The sequence below is a fragment of the Lissotriton vulgaris genome, chromosome 5 (genome assembly GCF_964263255.1).
Source record: "Lissotriton vulgaris chromosome 5, aLisVul1.2, whole genome shotgun sequence".
In the NCBI taxonomy this organism is placed as follows: Eukaryota; Metazoa; Chordata; class Amphibia; order Caudata; family Salamandridae; genus Lissotriton; species Lissotriton vulgaris.
The window spans coordinates 1059209965-1059228600 of NC_141693.1; the positions used below are offsets into that span (position 1 = coordinate 1059209965).

Consider the following 18636-nt stretch of genomic DNA (forward strand, 5'->3'; position numbering starts at 1 on the left):
TCCCCCTTTGCCTCCATCTCACGGCCGGCTGACGGGTGATCATTTGTCCTTAATCCACAAGGAAGTCACTGCTCTCTTGGCCAAGGGAGCCATAAAGAGGATTCCAGTGTCAGGAATAGGCAGTGGTTGCTATTCTTGCTACTTTCTGATTCCCAAATAGAACAAAGGGCTTCACCCTAAGAACCCTCAACCTCTGTCTCAAAAAAGAGAAGTTTAAGATGCTCACATTGGCTCCGGTTTTGTCTGCCCAGGACCCAAGAGACTGGATGGTAGTGTTGGACTTGGATATGAAGATTTTCATATTCCCAACCTGCCTGCCCATCAGCGTTACCTGCATCTCTTGAAATGGCTGGAATAGTAGGGCATATCTTTGGTGGTTCAGCTCCAGTGCGGACAAACTCAGCCGTCGAGACCTAGCGAATAACAAATGGCATCTGCAACCGTGGAAGGCGCAAGGTCTCTTTCAGCAGTGGGGAGAGCGCAATGTCAGCAGTGTTGCGAGTTGGGGTCTCCAAAGCAGCTCTCGCTCTGAAACTTTTTGTCTCCAGTAGAGCTTAGGCCTTCTGGATGCCTTTCCGCCCATACCACTCCTGCTCAGAGTTCTCAAGGAGACCTGGCCCAAGTCATCCTTATGGCTCCGGACTGGTCGCAGAGTTTCTGGTATCCCAAGCTTCTCAGCATGAGCATCGATCCTCTGATCAGGTTGCCCCTTCTGGAGGATCTTCTGTCGCAATAGCAGGGGCGGGTCCTCCACCGAACCTTACAACTCTACGCCTTCTTGCGTGGAGATTGAACGGCGACAGTTGACTGCTTTCAACCTTATTTCTGAAGTCTGCAGTGTTATTCTGGCAGCCAGGCGTTCCTCTCACAAAATGGTATACAACTGCTGGTGGAAGACATTTATACTAAATTGTACAGAAAAGTCTATGAACCCTCTTTCTGCTTCCCTTTCTGATGTCCTTTTTTAGGTTTCGACTGGGGAACAGAGCTTTTAGCTCCGCCCCCAGAGAAATCTGTAGTTTCCAGTATGGGTGCCTTGAATACGCCCCTCTGTTTCATTGGCTAGCTCCATAAATGGAGGCTAGCCATTGGAACAGAGAGGCGTCCGTCATGGCCGGACCAGATTCGGGGGCGTTCCCGGGAATTTTTGGCTTTTGGCTATGTCAGCCAAAAGCCGGGAACGCCCCCGAATCTGCACGGTCTCCGCTCTCCTCCTTCCCTCCCACAGCAGATCCCCGCCTCCCCCTCCCCTCCCACAGCAGATCCCCGCCTCCCGAGCCGCAGCTGATCCCGATGCAACACGGCCTCCGCTCTCCCCGCCTCCCTCTCCCCTCCCACAGCAGATCCCCGCCTCCCTCTCCCCTCCCACAGCAGATCCCCGCCTCCCGAGCCGCAGCCGGTGCCGATGCCGTTGTAACACGGCCTCCGCTCTCCCCCTTCCCTCCCACAGCAGATCCCCGCCTCCCCCTCCCCTCCCACAGCAGATCCCCGCCTCCCGAGCCGCAGCTGATCCCGATGTTTCAGAAGATAGAAATTACGGGATGTCACTGTATTTCGCAAAATGTGTGCAAGAACTTAATAAATCACCTACAGACATGCCAGTAAAATACCAGCCAGGCGATAGACCGGTTACCATGTCCCCTTCCAGAATTCCTCCTCACAAAGCCACAACTTCCGAGGCCACACCAGAGTCAGGCAAGCCTGGGCTCGACATATTTTAATCAGCTCCTCCCTAGGCTCAATTCTCTGGCCCTAAGCGTAAAGTGGCTACCCCGAAACGCAGGTTGAGTCATTGGAAAAGCTAATGACCCTCCAATTGTTACCTGATCCTGTGTGAACGGCCCTTCGCAGCCGTGAAGCGGTGCTAATGTCTGCCTCGCGCATGATTCAAGCCCCGGGCCTCACCTGCCGTCAGAGAGGGCGGGGCTTCGGTCGTGGACTCTGGGTTTCTGCTGAAACTTTGGAGTGAGCGGCGGGCGGAGGCTACCTGAGGCCCGGAAGAGGCAGGCGGAGTCGGCCTGGGGTTGGGAGGGAGGCACTCACGGAGGGGGCAGTCATTCGCAGCAGTTTGCAACAGACGCTGGAGGTTTCCTTTGTGACTCTCTGGAGGAAGACTTGGTCCATTCAGCAGGATTTCTAGCTCCCTGAGCCGGCAGCAGATCAGAGGACCTGCCGATGGCCATGATGCGGAGGGTCGCGGCTCTCGGGGTGGGCAGTGCGCTCCTGGTGCTGTCCCTGGCGGTCTGCGGAGCCGCCTCTGCTGGTCTGACTACCACAAGTAAGTGTCCGTTGAGTCGCCCGCGCGGGAACACCTCAGGGCCTGGTTTATACGTTAATTTAGTTACACAGTGCGCAGTGGAAGTTATTAACACCAGAGTCTGGGGGTTCCGTCTTGACACAGTGCGGGAAACTGTTGCGCCGAACTCGGGGGTTCTTGCCCAAGGGTGCCTTCGTTTCGTAACATTAACCCCTACGTGTTATTGTGTTTCCGCCACAGAACCTTCCTTCTAGCCCACTTCCTTTACGTTTTGTAGCAGTCAACTACTCGTGCAAACGTGGTATATATTTTTATAAGATAATTAGAAAATTGCTGAGTGAAAAGGGTAGAAGAGTGCCTAATCTCGTTTTAAACAGTTGGATCCTTTTAGGTGCGTTTGGCGAGTGTGATCTTGCTTTGGTGCTTGAGTTAATCATAGATGTCAATATTGGGAATCACCTTCGAAGGATTGTTTGGAAAAATGAGAAATATTGTAGTTCCCAGTAACTTAATGCCTGAAGGTGCCTTTGTACCTTTGTCGGTCAAAGCCACGCCCATCAGCTGTTGTGATAGAGGTCCCTCGGCAGCAATGCTCAAGCAAGCCTGAAAAAGAAAAGTGCCCAGTTATGTATAAAAAAATGAAGCCAAAAAGTATTTGGCAATGTTCTTATTGATCACATGTCTTTCAAAGACAATTGTGGAAAGGAGTGACTGGATTTGTGGTTATAATTATTTTCCTTTCACTCCAATTCCTTACAGCAGTGTCAAATGAAATGCTTTTCAATTGATTTATTTATTGTAGAGAACCCGGCTTTTTTAATGGCAGATTTTTTAAATTTCATTTTAGAATGATCAGCAGTCTTACAGTGCGATGGACGCTGAAGCAAGACAGTGCACCAGTGTCAGTTTCTTATTTACTAATGTGTTGTACATTTATTTATACTTTCAGTTTGCATTTGAGCAGAGTTGCCTCGTGCTCAAAGCGTTTTGTGACAGTCATGCTGACTTATAACATTTTGAATGGTGTAACGTCCAAAATTTGCAGTGTCCCTTTGTGCTTTTTGTGTCCGGGTGATGGAAGACCCACAAGCAGCCTATTCCCATTGAAATACGTCTGTGTGACCCCAAGCACCATCAACCCGTGTCTCGTATTCGTTTTCTAATTAAATAGCGCTTCCGAATTGAGCGAGAAACAATTTTCACTCATAATTCGGATTGTTTTATGGATCTTATTTGAGCGTGGTTTATTCACACATAATATATTCTAACATGCTCACATTCCTGAGGTTTGCACCCTTTTTGCGCCGACTACCGTAAAGTTCCCTTTGTGAATGTCGTTAATTTTTGTAAGCACGGGGAGATTACGTGATTTGTCCAGAGTCCCAGGATGTTGAGCCCACGCCAAGATTGCAACCTGGTTCCTCCGTTATAAAGTCGCCAGCTCTGGTTGTTACGCCGCACCCGCTCCCTTTGTTTTCTTTTTGCTGTGCTTCAGAGCGGCAGGAGTTAAATCCCAGACGGATGCTGCAGAAAGGTCGCCTGTTCCTCCGCTAGACTGCTTTATTTTACAATTTCACGAAAAATATGGTATGTCGCATCCAGATGCTTCAGAGCAAACCTGCAAACTATTCATGGTAGAAATATAATATTTAGGAATGTGTGTCTGGCTCTGTGTGTGTGTGTCTGGCTCTGTCTGTGTGTATGGCTCTGTGTGTGTCTGGCTGGCTCTCTGTGTGTGTCTGGCTCTGTGTGTGTGTCTGGCTCTGTGTGTGTGTCTGGCTCTGTGTGTGTGTGTGTCTGGCTCTGTGTGTGTGTGTGTGTCTGGCTCTGTGTGTGTGTGTGTGTCTGGCTCTGTGTGTGTGTGTCTGGCTCTGTGTGTGTGTGTCTGGCTCTGTGTGTGTGTGTGTCTGGCTCTGTGTGTGTGTGTGTCTGGCTCTGTGTGTGTGTGTGTGTCTGGCTCTGTGTGTGTGTGTGTCTGGCTCTGTGTGTGTCTGGCTGGCTCTCTGTATGTGTCTGGCTCTGTGTGTGTGTGTGTGTCTGGCTCTGTGTGTGTGTGTGTGTCTGGCTCTGTGTGTGTGTGTGTGTCTGGCTCTGTGTGTGTGTGTGTGTGTGTGTCTGGCTCTGTGTGTGTGTCTGGCTCTGTGTGTGTGTGTGTCTGGCTCTGTGTGTGTGTGTGTCTGGCTCTGTGTGTGTGTGTGTCTGGCTCTGTGTGTGTGTGTGTCTGGCTCTGTGTGTGTGTGTGTCTGGCTCTGTGTGTGTGTCTGGCTCTGTGTGTGTGTGTGTCTGGCTGTGTGTGTGTGTGTGTGTGTGTGTGTGTGTGTGTGTCTGGCTCTGTGTGTGTGTGTGTGTCTGGCTTTGTGTGTGTGTGTGTGTCTGGCTCTGTGTGTGTGTGTCTGGCTCTGTGTGTGTGTCTGTCTCTGTGTGTGTGTCTGGCTCTCTGTGTGTGTGTGTGTCTGGCTCTGTGTGTGTGTGTGTCTGGCTCTGTGTGTGTGTGTCTGGCTCTGTGTGTGTGTGTCTGGCTCTGTGTGTGTGTGTGTCTGGCTCTGTGTGTGTGTGTGTGTGTGTCTGGCTCTCTGTGTGTGTGTGTCTGGCTCTGTGTGTGTGTGTGTGTCTGGCTCTGTGTGTGTGTGTCTGGCTGTGTGTGTGTGTGTGTCTGGCTGTGTGTGTGTGTGTGTGTGTGTGTCTGGCTGTGTGTGTGTGTGTCTGGCTGTGTGTGTGTGTGTCTGGCTGTGTGTGTGTCTGGCTGTGTGTGTGTGTGTGTCTGGCTGTGTGTGTGTGTCTGGCTGTGTGTGTGTGTGTGTGTGTGTCTGGCTCTGTGTGTGTGTGTGTGTGTGTCTGGCTCTGTGTGTGTGTGTGTGTGTGTGTGTGTGTGTGTGTCTGGCTCTCTGTGTGTGTGTGTCTGGCTGTGTGTGTGTGTGTGTGTGTGTCTGGCTGTGTGTGTGTGTGTCTGGCTATGGTATGTCGCATCCAGATGCTTCAGAGCAAACCTGCAAACTATTCATGGTAGAAATATAATATTTAGGAATGTGTGTCTGGCTCTGTGTGTGTGTGTCTGGCTCTGTCTGTGTGTATGGCTCTGTGTGTGTCTGGCTGGCTCTCTGTGTGTGTCTGGCTCTGTGTGTGTGTCTGGCTCTGTGTGTGTGTGTGTCTGGCTCTGTGTGTGTGTGTGTGTCTGGCTCTGTGTGTGTGTGTGTGTGTGTGTCTGGCTCTGTGTGTGTGTGTGTGTGTGTGTCTGGCTCTGTGTGTGTGTCTGGCTCTGTGTGTGTGTGTGTGTCTGGCTCTGTGTGTGTGTGTCTGGCTCTGTGTGTGTGTGTGTCTGGCTCTGTGTGTGTGTGTGTCTGGCTCTGTGTGTGTGTGTGTGTGTCTGGCTCTGTGTGTGTGTGTGTCTGGCTCTGTGTGTGTCTGGCTGGCTCTCTGTATGTGTCTGGCTCTGTGTGTGTGTGTGTGTCTGGCTCTGTGTGTGTGTGTGTCTGGCTCTGTGTGTGTGTGTGTGTGTGTGTCTGGCTCTGTGTGTGTGTGTGTGTGTGTCTGGCTCTGTGTGTGTGTCTGGCTCTGTGTGTGTGTGTGTCTGGCTCTGTGTGTGTGTGTGTCTGGCTCTGTGTGTGTGTGTGTCTGGCTCTGTGTGTGTGTGTGTCTGGCTCTGTGTGTGTGTCTGGCTCTCTGTGTGTGTGTGTGTGTCTGGCTCTGTGTGTGTGTCTGGCTGTGTGTGTGTGTGTGTGTGTGTGTGTGTGTGTGTGTGTGTGTGTGTGTGTGTGTGTGTGTGTGTGTGTGTGTGTGTGTGTGTGTGTGTGTGTCTGGCTCTGTGTGTGTGTGTGTGTCTGGCTTTGTGTGTGTGTGTCTGGCTCTGTGTGTGTGTGTCTGGCTCTGTGTGTGTGTCTGTCTCTGTGTGTGTGTCTGGCTCTCTGTGTGTGTGTGTGTCTGGCTCTCTGTGTGTGTGTGTGTCTGGCTCTGTGTGTGTGTGTGTGTGTGTCTGGCTCTGTGTGTGTGTGTGTCTGGCTCTGTGTGTGTGTGTCTGGCTCTGTGTGTGTGTGTCTGGCTCTGTGTGTGTGTGTGTCTGGCTCTGTGTGTGTGTGTGTGTGTGTCTGGCTCTGTGTGTGTGTCTGGCTCTGTGTGTGTGTGTCTGGCTCTGTGTGTGTGTGTCTGGCTCTGTGTGTGTGTGTGTCTGGCTGTGTGTGTGTGTGTGTCTGGCTGTGTGTGTGTGTGTGTGTGTGTGTCTGGCTGTGTGTGTGTGTGTCTGGCTGTGTGTGTGTGTGTCTGGCTGTGTGTGTGTGTGTGTGTGTGTGTGTGTGTGTGTGTGTGTCTGGCTGTGTGTGTGTGTGTGTCTGGCTCTGTGTGTGTGTGTGTGTCTGGCTCTGTGTGTGTGTGTGTCTGGCTGTGTGTGTGTGTGTGTGTCTGGCTGTGTGTGTGTGTGTCTGGCTGTGTGTGTGTGTGTCTGGCTGTGTGTGTGTGTGTGTGTGTCTGGCTGTGTGTGTGTGTGTGTCTGTGTGTGTGTGTGTGTGTGTGTGTGTGTGTGTGTGTGTCTGTGTGTGTGTGTGTGTGTGTGTGTGTGTGTGTGTGTGTGTGTCTGGCTGTGTGTGTGTGTGTGTCTGGCTCTGTGTGTGTCTGGCTCTGTGTGTGTCTGTGTCTGGCTCTGTGTGTGTGTGTGTCTGGCTCTGTGTGTGTGTGTCTGGCTCTGTGTGTGTGTATTTGTGTGTGGGGCTCTGTGTGTGAGCAATGCCAATAGCTCTAACTTTTCCAAAGGCGAAACCATTGCATTGTAAATGCTTGTTTATTCTTACCTTTGACAAGCCATGGTCTGCTCTGGGCACTTTAAAAGTTAACTTGTCTGCTCTGTCTGCCTTTTTTGCGGCCGCCTGATCAACCCTCTTTATTTAAATACCCTATTGTAAATAGGTGTCTTAACGGTCCTGTAAACATGTTCCTCCCTTCGCCTTTCATTGCACTTCGTTGGGACCTTGAATAAGTTCTCACGTTCTTATTCGGTGCTCATTTCGAGCCTCTTCATAATTGTCCCCTCTGGCTGCTCGCCATCAAAACAGACTCTGTCGTGGCAAAAACTTCTGCCCGGAGGGTGAGTGAGATACAGGCCTTATCATCCAAGCCTCCATTCCTGTCTGTGTTTCAAGACAAACTGGTGCTTCATGGTAGGGCCTCTTATTTCCTGAAAGAGGTAACACCATTCCACGTGGGCCAATCCTTCAACTTGCCCAGTTTCTACTTTCCTCCACATCCCTTAAAAGAAGAGGAGCAACTCCACCGTCTGGACCCACCTACCTCATGCCCCCCCCTTTTTCTGTTTTTGTTTGATGGGAAACAATGTTTTCCCAGAGAGATGCCTGTGTTCCACCCTGTGAATGCACACTGATACAGTGCATCTTGACACAGGCTGGTGTTCAATGCACCCACTACCGAGATACGGCAAACTCCATGTGCCCATTAGCTACATGCCCATATCATCACTATTCCCTATCTAAAGGATACAACAGCATTAATATCCACGATGACTGGCTCAGGGGTGAGAGGGAAGAGGTTGTTTAGTTAGTAGTTTGTATTACATGCAGATCAATAGCAAGTCCGAAAATGATGTATTTTATTACACTGTATCATCAATTTCTATTGTATTGATGAACTCGCCATCATAACTGCTCTGTATGATGTTATAATCTAGTTCTTACCAACAGGGGCTGTCTGTTTATATATTGAAAATGCAATAATGTTTGTGTAAAAAATAAACTAGGACTTGTCGGGATTAGGTGGGACACACTTCCTTAAGCGTGTACATCTATGCAGAAGAAATGTTAATGATTTGCAACTGATTGACTCAAAAAAATTTAATTTGCCAGGTTGATGTTCCAAAGAAAAAGAAAAGAAAATCAAATGTGTCCAAAGAAGAGGATGACAGTGGAGTTGAGGTGTACTTCCGAGAGCAAGACGAAGAAGGAACAAAAAAGGAGAAATCAAAGGTATGGGTTTAAGGACAAAAACCATGTTTAACAAAACTGCAAAACACCAAACGGATAATATGAGGCCCGCTCTCTCTCTCACACATCCTTTGCTTTACTTTGCTGTCTCATATGTGACATTGTGTATTGCTATACATCTGAGTTTGGTGTCCTTTCATGTATTTGAAGTACATAGAGTTGTTAGACCTTTAATTATGTTAATCATTCAATGTTCTATGCATTTGTTCAATTTGGTAAATAGCAACTCTCTGATGGAACTTCTTGTGTAGATTTGGAGGCCATTGGCACTTGTCCAGGTAGTCTTTTAAGTATTATTTGTACCAAAAGTGATTATTGCCCTTTAATTGTAGTGCAATTTTTCAGTTGGCCAGGCTACTGTTGAGATAAACTTATGTTACAAATGATTAAGTCACGCTGTCATTTCCCCGCTTTTCCTGAACTAGTATCTGCACAGCGCCCAGAGGAGAATCTAAAAGCAACCTTTCTCGGGCTGTTGAGACCTCCTACCGCCAGCCTCCCGCCGCCCTGCTGTTTCCTACCTTCTGACAGCGGGGCCGCCGAGTGGAGTGAGGCGAGGGGCTGCCTACAACTCCCGGCAGCCCTCGAGGTCTCCAGCACCACCGTCACAACTCCGCGCCAGGAGGCGCATAAAGGTGCTCATTGTTGCAGCGAGCGGTGTCACGCTGTCATTTTCGGGGAAATGACAGCGTGACACCGCTCGCTGCAACAATGAGCACCTTTATGCGCCTCCTGGCGCGGAGTTGTGACGGTGGTGCTGGAGACCTCGAGGGCTGCCGGGAGTTGTAGGCAGCCCCTCGCCTCACTCCACTCGGCGGCCCCGCTGTCAGAAGGTAGGAAACAGCAGGGCGGCGGGAGGCTGGCGGTAGGAGGTCTCAACAGCCCGAGAAAGGTTGCTTTTAGATTCTCCTCTGGGCGCTGTGCAGATACTAGTTCAGGAAAAGCGGTGTCACGCTGTCATTTCCCCGCTTTTCCTGAACTAGTATCTGCACAGCGCCCAGAGGAGAATCTAAAAGCAACCTTTCTCGGGCTGTTGAGACCTCCTACCGCCAGCCTCCCACCGCCCTGCTGTTTCCTACCTTCTGACAGCGGGGCCGCCGAGTGGAGTGAGGCGAGGGGCGGCCTACAACTCCCGGCAGCCCTCGAGGTCTCCAGCCCCACCGTCACAACTCCGCGCCAGGAGGCGCATAAAGGTGCTCATTGTTCCCTCTCGCGGGACGCGAGCGGGACGCTGGGCGAAGCCTGGGCCAAGGGTGGGCCCGTTCTAGCCCGTCACAGACCGGAGAAGACTGGGCTGGGCCCACCCCCCTAACAACTGTCATAAGGTAAATTCCAAACAAAGACTTAACACGCTGTTCGGGGAGGGACCGTATAGTATTTACCTCTTATTACCACGAGCAAACCGTCATCAGTTATTCACCTGGTCAAACCCCACATAATGTCCACAAGGGGTTCCAGAAGTAAAACACTCAAAAACATGGCGACCTCCGCTGGCCCCATAGACCAATTCATTACTAAAGTGAATCAAACTATAAACCAAACTGTAGTGTTGATTGATCGACGTGTCTCGTACGAACTAGAGCAAGCAAGACGCTCATCAATGGGTCTGTTGGCACAGGCACGAACACCAAACGTACAATCACAAAACGTCACAACGTTGGAAACACACACTGACATTTACGTAATTCCGAATACAGTTGACCTTTCAGTATCTTCACAATTGTCCGATTCACAACTGACTCAGGGCCTTGAGCAAACCCCCGATATTTTTGCAAGTCCCCAGTTACCTCAAAATGACCTCACACAGAGCGAAATAAGAGGGATAAGGGAAGGAGCAATCCCTAAACATCCAACACTCAAAGAAACACATTCAGGAAATCATGCAAAAATAAACGCAGCGACTTCTGAATCTAACCCACATCCTAATCTCTGCGAGTCAAAGTCAGAATAATATCAAACCTACAGTAGCCACAGAATCTAACAGCAATATCAACACTGACGTACTTACAATCGAAGATCATAACGACGGAGTTAATTCTAACCAAACCCACCAAGAAAAATCAGCTTCACTTCTAGTAAGAAATCTGAACAATGATAAGACACAAACCTCTCTATTAAAAGAAACAGCGGAAATAGTTAAATACCAGTTACAACCCATCCAAAAAAGCCTAGAGCTCATAGAGAAGCAAGTAGCGATATTAATTGCTACCTCAAAAAAATCCACAAATTCTAGACCTCAAGACCTCTCAATCTTGGCCGGGCCCAAAGCCTCAGTTGGTAATGCAAAGCCTACTAACAATCCAAAACAATTAGTTAATAACACGGCTACAACAAATACCCCAATCGTAAAACCAGGTCACCCAGCGAAAAATCCAAATAATCCAACTCCTTTAACAAAAACTAAGCCCCCTCAAGAACCCCCTAAAACAGCTTCAGGTACACAAAATCAACCACCAGCAAGTGCTCCCTCAGCAAAAGTTTCCCCAGCAAATGTTTCACCCAGACCATCCGCATCTACAGCCCCCCAGCCCGATCAAACACAAAGGCACAACAACAAACCAGAACGACCAAAAAAAAGATGGTCTAAACCAGCAAATCTCCCACCGGAGGCAGCTCCCTTCATAGTTATTTTAACAGGGGTCCCAGAACTAAGCAACGACACAGATGAACCAACCTGGTCCCTGCTAAACAAAACCCGTTATTGGCTGAACATTAATAGACCTAATTACCCCAATAACATCACTAGAATCACTACGGTCAGAAGGGTTCCATGGATAGGCCATCAACCAAAAACCATCCCTGGTGACTGTATAATAGTCAACTTTGAAAATCCCCGTGCTGTGGATTATATATGCTCTTGGGACTCATTGGAAAGTAGTGGAGGAATAAACGTAAAACGCTTATCGTTTTTCTACCCCCGACAAGGTCATCGTGCTGAGGACCCTAACTGGCCGTCTAATTGGTCCTGGAATCAATCTGATTACGGGCAGAGAAGTTGGAACCAGGGTGACTGGGGTTACGGAAATAACCAAAGGAGTAGGTTACAGGGAGAATGGGGGTATGACCAAAAAGACCGGGATGACTGGAATATCTATGGCAGGAGGGCACAGCAACAACCACACAGGGAACCATGGGGTGGAATACCAACTTTCAATAGCTACAGTTGTCTAGAGATGGTCGACTGACCATCACCACAGATCTATAATAAGATTCCTTTGTCTAAAAACAGAGTCCCACCAAACAACTTAGCTAGTCACCCCATAAGTAAGACACCCAATAACGATCACCTTGTGTCAAAAACCAGGACATACGAATCAACAGTGATGACAAAAACTCAAATTAAGGTAAGTATGACACAAGACTCACAACGCCCTCTCAAGGCTCATATGAGACCCTCGACTCTGTCACAAATAGCCCAAAAGGAGCAGGCAAACGCTCCAAACATGACATCTGAATTACAACCCATCCAACTTGAAGAAATCAGCGTTCAGAATACGCCATCCGTCGCAACTCTAGAAAATCTCGATAAGAGGGTGCTATTTTGGAATGTTGCGGGACTAGCGACCAAACACTCTGAAAAAAGTTTCCTTGAACTGATCGAATCGAACGATGCAATTTGTCTCCAGGAGACGTGGCTTAACAACCCAATCCATCTACTGGGATACAAAACATTCTTCTCCCAAGCAATAAGATCGAACTCAGGGAGAAGCAAAGGAGGCCTAACAGTATATATTTCCAACCTTTGGCCATGCCACGAAAGAACTCCTACAATACTACTTCAGAACTTTTGGATCATCAATCTCCAAGGAACAAATCGAGATGTCTATACCATCATAAATTTCTACAACAACATGAGCCCGATGGAGCTGATAAAGGCCTTAATCAAAATTTCTAACCAGACCAACGATCTCAAAACAAAGTACGCCAAGGTCTCCCACACAATAATCTGGGGAGGAGACTTCAATCTCCACATATGCAACAAAAGTGACACCTCTATCTGTGGGATCACAGACGAACAAGGAAACTGTCTAACTCATTTTTCCCACACTATTGAAGGCAATAACATGCAGGCCATTATGTCCGAACTAGACATAGGGTTTGCCAACATGATCAAAACCCCCATAACCCAATTTACTCCAACTTTTCACGGAAGAGGTCTCGAAACTATAATCGATTATATACTAATATCTACTAATAAAGCCACACGCATTAAGACCTTTGAGGTGCACAACAACGCACTCAGCGATCATTTCCCACTAAGACTGACCTATCAAGAACCGACCCACCGAAAGAAAATAGACAAGGCCTATCTCGGAATGCTCAATCAGGAAGCATTAACACTGGATAGATTAAATGGCTATACCCTCAAATGGAGCAAAATAGATCAGGAAGCCATCAAAACAAGAATAATTAAAACATGTAGAGATGAAATAGACAAGTGCCTAGATCCTTCGACATCTCAACAGAGATCATGACTAACTACAAAGAGATCGTGAAAAACATAAGAAATGAATTAACCAAGCCCTATAAACATAATAAGACAATAAGATAGGGATGGTTCGACACAGAATGCACAAAAGCTTACTCCGATTTTAAAGAGGGCCTTAACCAAAAAAGAAAGAAACAGACAAGAGGTAATCAACTTAAGAAAGATTTATACGCTTGCAATCAGGAAAAGAAAAAAGTACCTAAAAGCAAACCTCTGGATCCAACTGCTAAAAAGCAGCACTTTAAAAGACAGCACAGCTTTCTGGCAGATAGTTAAAAACCCCTTTTTAACAGAAAATAATGACGACCCTTCCCTGGATGTAGCCATAAACGCACAGGACTGGGTGCAACATTTCTCAGGGGTATTCGGTGAGGTCAAATCTACAGACTCAACCTCCCAGGATTCCCTTCTGCCGGTGAAATAACCAATTGCCATTCATTTTACAATCAATGAAACAATAAAAGCCATAAAGACTGCCAAAACAGGCAAAGCACCAGGACCAGACTCGGTCCCAATGGACCTCTACAAACTCCTACCTGATCTCTGGCCCCCTCTCCTTACTAAAGTTTTAAACGCGGCAAAGGACACTAATCTCCCCGATTCTTGGTCCTTCTCGATACTCGTCCCCATTTTTAAGAAGGGTAACAGAGAAAGCCCCTCCTGTTATCGTCCCATCTCCCTCCTGGACTCGATCGGAAAAATGGCAGGGCGCATACTTCTTGATGGACTCCAGGAGGGGTCGAAAGAACATGGTGTACTCTCAGACCTACAATATGGGTTTAGGGCAGGACTGAGTACAGTAGACCAAGTCCTAAACGTAACATTACTGGCCGGTAAATACGTAAACGCAAAAAAATCTTGTCTACATATGGTTTACGTCGACCTCACAGCAGCGTTCGACTGTGTGGAACACTCAAAACTCTGGACAATAATGCTGCAAATGGGGATTGAATCACCAATAGTCGACTTTCTCCGCGAACTATACACAGGAGCCACGGGAAAGGTCAGATTCGGGACAGGTGGACAATTGACAGACAGTTTTCCAATTCAGAAGGGGGTCAGACAAGGGTGCGTGCTGGCCCCTTTCTTATTTACGCTCTACACTAACGGTCTTGAGATAGCAATGTTAAAGGATGTAAAAGATCTCCTAGAAGCCGGTCGTCGGCAGATTCCAGCACTACTATACGCCGACGACGCGGTAATTCTTGCCCGAACTCCAGTCCAACTTCAACGGGCTTTAAATAACTATTGCTCTTTTATGACCAGTCTGAACTTAAAAGTCAATATAAAGAAAACATATGTGATGCATGCGGGTACCAAGGGGAAAAAAGTAAAGAAAATTTACGTGGATAACCTACCCCTTGAAAGAACAAACACGTACCCCTACCTAGGCATCACTATTGACGAGGCATTCAACTGGAAGGAAGCAGTCCACTCCCGAAAACTGTCCCTTATAAGAACAATTGGTGCATTAAAGGCCTTTTCTCTACGCCTCGGCAAAAGACCCCCGACCGAGATGATCAAGATATATAATGCCAAATGCATAAGCACAGCCACCTTCGGAGCAGGGGTTTGGGGAACGACAAACGTAGAACAATTACAAAAAGTCGAAAACTCTTTTTTTAGATTTCTATTGGCTGTCCCAAGAAGTACAACTACATACGGATGTCACCTTGAACTCGGGGTGGACTACATCTCTGACACCATCAAAATCCAACCGATCATGTTGTGGCGCAGAATATGGGCAACAGACGAGTGTCATCTCACAAAATCAGTAATTCAGGACTGTCTGAAATTAGATAACATGATAAAGATAAAATGGTTGGCCTACGTGAAATCATTTCTTACAGACATTGGTTTTCCGAGATTTTTTGACGACCCCTTGTCAGTAACAGACATATCGAAAAAAGAACTAAAAACAATCTGTATGTCTCATTTATCTCAACTACGGATGTTGAGTGAAATAGGGAAGCCATCAGTCCAGCATTGCCTACTAATTCAGCTGGTCCCTACCATCCAACCGTACTTGCAGTATGATCTAACATAATACGAAAAATTCCTTCTTACACGTTTTAGGTTTAATTTATATCACTATCTGGTTTTGTTTCCTAAACAGAATGATTGGACACATAATATCTCAGTGTGTCCCTGCGATTTAATGTCTCCACAGTCCATAATTCATGTCTTCTTTTTTTGCAAATTCTATACACCATTACGCAGGCGGTGGATAATACCAGTATTAAAAGTTTTAAAAATTCGCAGATGTCGCCCTGCCTACCTGGCACTACAATTTCTGGAAAATAACCTGATGACAAAATCTGTTGCACAGTATCTCAAATCATGTATTAGGCATCGAATGAACTTATGAACTCTGATTGAGTATCCTTTTTGATATAAGATGGACTTCTAAAAATATGCTTTTAAAGTACTGTTTGATACAGAATGAATGTGATTTTTTTAATATTTATTGTTTTTTATGTACTTTTATGGCTTTCAAAAAATGGAAACCGAATAAAGATGATTTGATTTGAGTGACAACTCTCCAAAATTATTGTTCCATATCTTCCACAATGGAATAACCATTTTCAGCATTGAAGGTGTTCTGGTGATAATGGTTTTATTGTAAAGCATCCCATTGGAGTCAAAACTATAAAGCAACCAAAAGCTTGATAGGTCATATATGTGCCACTGACCTTGTTTGAGAACCAAAGCAACCCATTTATTTTATTTACCTGCATTAATATTTCCATCAGAAACGTATCTGCCATGCTTCTAATAGAAACTTGACAACACAGTGAAACCCTCCAGCAAGAAAAAACATTTGGGTAGTGAAAGTTTTAAACGCATTGCTGTCCTTGAACAATTTCAAGAATACATTTTCACCTTTCTAATTCCACTTGTGCATTAGTCTTTCCTGGTTTGTTAAATGTGTTTTAAATCTTAATATTGGTGGAACATAAGTCAGTTCTTGAGTGGGTTGTTGGTCATGCTTGGTGCTGCATTGATATGGAACAGAGAACTTGCACCGTGATGAGGAATTTCGGATTGCATGCACAAAGTAAATAATAATTCATCTGATGATGTATATTTAGACTTCACCTCTGAGGTAGAGAGAAACCAGTAGAGGACTGCCAAATAATGTCACTCACTGCCTGAATTTCCAAGAACCATGTAGTAAGCAATTCATTGCCTAGCGTGGACACGGTTTCTCCATTCATAGTGTGGATGAGCTCATCATTGAAGGGAAAGGTCTGATATGTGGATACCTGCAGAGCCAATTCAAGAAACAAGCAAAATGAGCAATAGCCCCAGGGTCCTCTGGTAAAATGATCTCTTTATCTCTTTCTCAAATGTCTCCTTTTGTATCTCAACCTCACTTCTACTTCACCTACTTCTAACCATGCCTTTCTCTGCCTAGTCACACATCTACATTTCTCTGCACCACATCTCTTTTACTCTAGCATCTCTATCCATCTTCCTGATCTTATCCCTTTTTACCTCTCTATACTTGTTTGTCTACCTCCTTCTAACCTACACTTCCTCTAACCCCTCTCTGTTTCTCTTCTTCAAGCCCTCCTCTTCACCTCTCATCTACCTACCTCACCAGTCATTAAATCCCTTCCTTTCTCTCTATTTCATTTCTCTATCTACCCCTCTAACTACTCATTTTACCTGTCCCTACCACCCTTTACATCTTTTTTCTGCCACATCTATCTTTGTTTCATGCTTCTTTCCTTACTTCACCTCACTTCTTCTAGCTTACTGCTGTTTTTCACTTCTTCTAGCTCACTCCAGTTTCTTTCCTTCTCTCTCTGTTTCTCTGTGTACCCACCCCAGCGCACTTTATCCTGGATCTGTTTACAGCAACTCTTTCTGAAACAGATGTCTCTGTATTTCTGTCTCTACCTTGCCTCTTTCTCTCTGCCACTCTGAGCCCACTGCCCACCTCTCTACATATCTACCCCCCATGTAACTGATCTCTATAGCTCACCCCTCTCTCTCTCTGTCCCTTACAGCTGTTTCCGACCCACCTTCCGCTATCTAGCCTTCTTTTACTTCACCTCTCTAACAGCCTCATCGCTCTTGAGCTCACCTCCATATACCTTCTCTTTCTGCCTTTACTCTCTACCTCTCCACATCCTCACCTCACACCACACTCACTACCTCATCTTTCTCCATGTCCCCTTTCTCTTCCTCACTACTTAACCATTTACATCAACATTCATTCCTTGCCTTAGCACCCCTTCTTTCTTAATCTGTTCATTCTAGTTCACAGTTCTCAATACCTTCCTCCTTTATCTCTACCTCTTTCTCGACCCATAGGTTTGTTTCTCTACCATTACCTCCCAGTCTCCCATTTCGCTTTACCGCCTTCTGTCTTTCAATTCACTATCTCAAACTCACCCCTCACTCAATCTCTTACACAACTTTATACTGCTACTCGCTGTTTCTACCTGTCTGCTTCAGCACACTTTCCACTTCATCCTCTCTCTACCTTTCTATCATCCTCACCTTTCTATCTCTGCCTCTCCTGTTTGTCTCTAATTAACCTCTTTTCTATCTACACCTAATCTTTTTCGGCCCTTCACACCGATCACTCTAACATTCTCTGCATTGCTAATTTCTTTACCTGACTTTCTACACCTTGTTTCCTATTTTCCCAATCTGTCTACCCTTCCAGTCTCTCTTCCTGTACTGTGTATCTCTGTATGCAGTCTTGCTACCTCACTTGTCTACCCATTCCACTCTTTGCATGTAGCTCTCTATAATTCATCTCCTTCTGAATTTGAATTTGAATTTAAAATTACTTTTAAAGCGCACGTTCGCCAGCGGCTTCATGGCGCTACAACAAACAGAAACAGGGTGGGCAAGCCCATACATGATAAATAATTCAGATTATGGGGGGAGTAGTTTAATTAAAGGCTTTAGAAAACAAAAGGGTCTTGAGTTGCTTTCTGAACTGGGGATAAAGAGTCAGGGTCCTAAGCTCAAGGGGGAGGGAATTCCAGAGGAGAGGGGCAAGGGTCGCAAATTTCGAACCGCCCCATTTCTTCCTCCGAAAACGTGGGACCGTAAGAAGGGACTGGGTGGATGAACGGAGGTCTCTAGTGGGGACGTAGGAGGTAATCTCAGAAGAGATGAAAGCTGGAGCCGTGCCCAGTCTCGCTTGAAAAGTGATGGAAGCTAGCTTGAACTGGACACGCTCGCGAACGGGGAGCCAGTGTAAAGATTTAAGGAGGGGGGTGACATGGTGAAATTTGGGTAATTTGAACACCAGGCGGGCCGCCTGGTTTTGGACCTGTTGCAACCGCCTAAGACTATATGCAGGTATACTAGCATACAGGGCGTTGCCGTAATCCAGGCGGGAGATGACCATCGCCAAGGTGATCAGTTTAAGGGCTCCTTCTGTGTTATCTCGGTCTCTAACTCACATTCTGTTTACTCCATCTCTCTCCTTATCTCTACATTTCATTCTCCCTCTCTATAATTTTCTCTACCTCACTCTGAAACCTTACTTCCTCTTTCTGCCTCCCTTTCTTTCGGGCTTCTTCGTCTTCCTCTCTTAACCTTTGTGCCTCCCCCTACCTCGTTTCGCTCTCTAACTCGAATCCATCACTGCTTCTTTTCTGCCTCTTTTTCAAGTCTCTTGTTATACTATTCTATTTACCCGTGTGTTTCCCTCCCATTTCTCAGACTCAGCAAAGCTTGGAGGTCCCTGTGTAGCCAGAGAAATGTGGAGATGGTAATATGAGAGGGAGGTCTATGAAGTGGAGCCGAATTAAGGAGATTCTGTACCTTTGAATTTCCCAAGTGTCAGACTGGATACCGAAGATTTTTCTTTGAGCAACACCCCTGCGTGCGGTAGGTGGCAATGGATGGCTTCACGTGATGTCGTCAGCATAGTCCAT

The 18636-nt window shown here is 46.7% G+C and overlaps 1 protein-coding gene across 4 annotated transcripts in view; it reads left to right on the plus strand.

Moving 5' to 3' along the window:
* Positions 1 to 18636, plus strand: part of PDCD11 (programmed cell death 11) — a 640465-nt gene that overhangs the window by 578984 nt on the left and 42845 nt on the right. For all 4 annotated transcript variants that reach the window (XM_086922722.1, XM_086922723.1, XM_086922724.1 and 1 more), the window contains exon 30: positions 8101 to 8220. In XM_086922722.1, coding sequence (XP_086778848.1) covers positions 8101 to 8220 — 120 coding nt within the window. The remainder of the gene's footprint in view (positions 1 to 8100; positions 8221 to 18636) is intronic.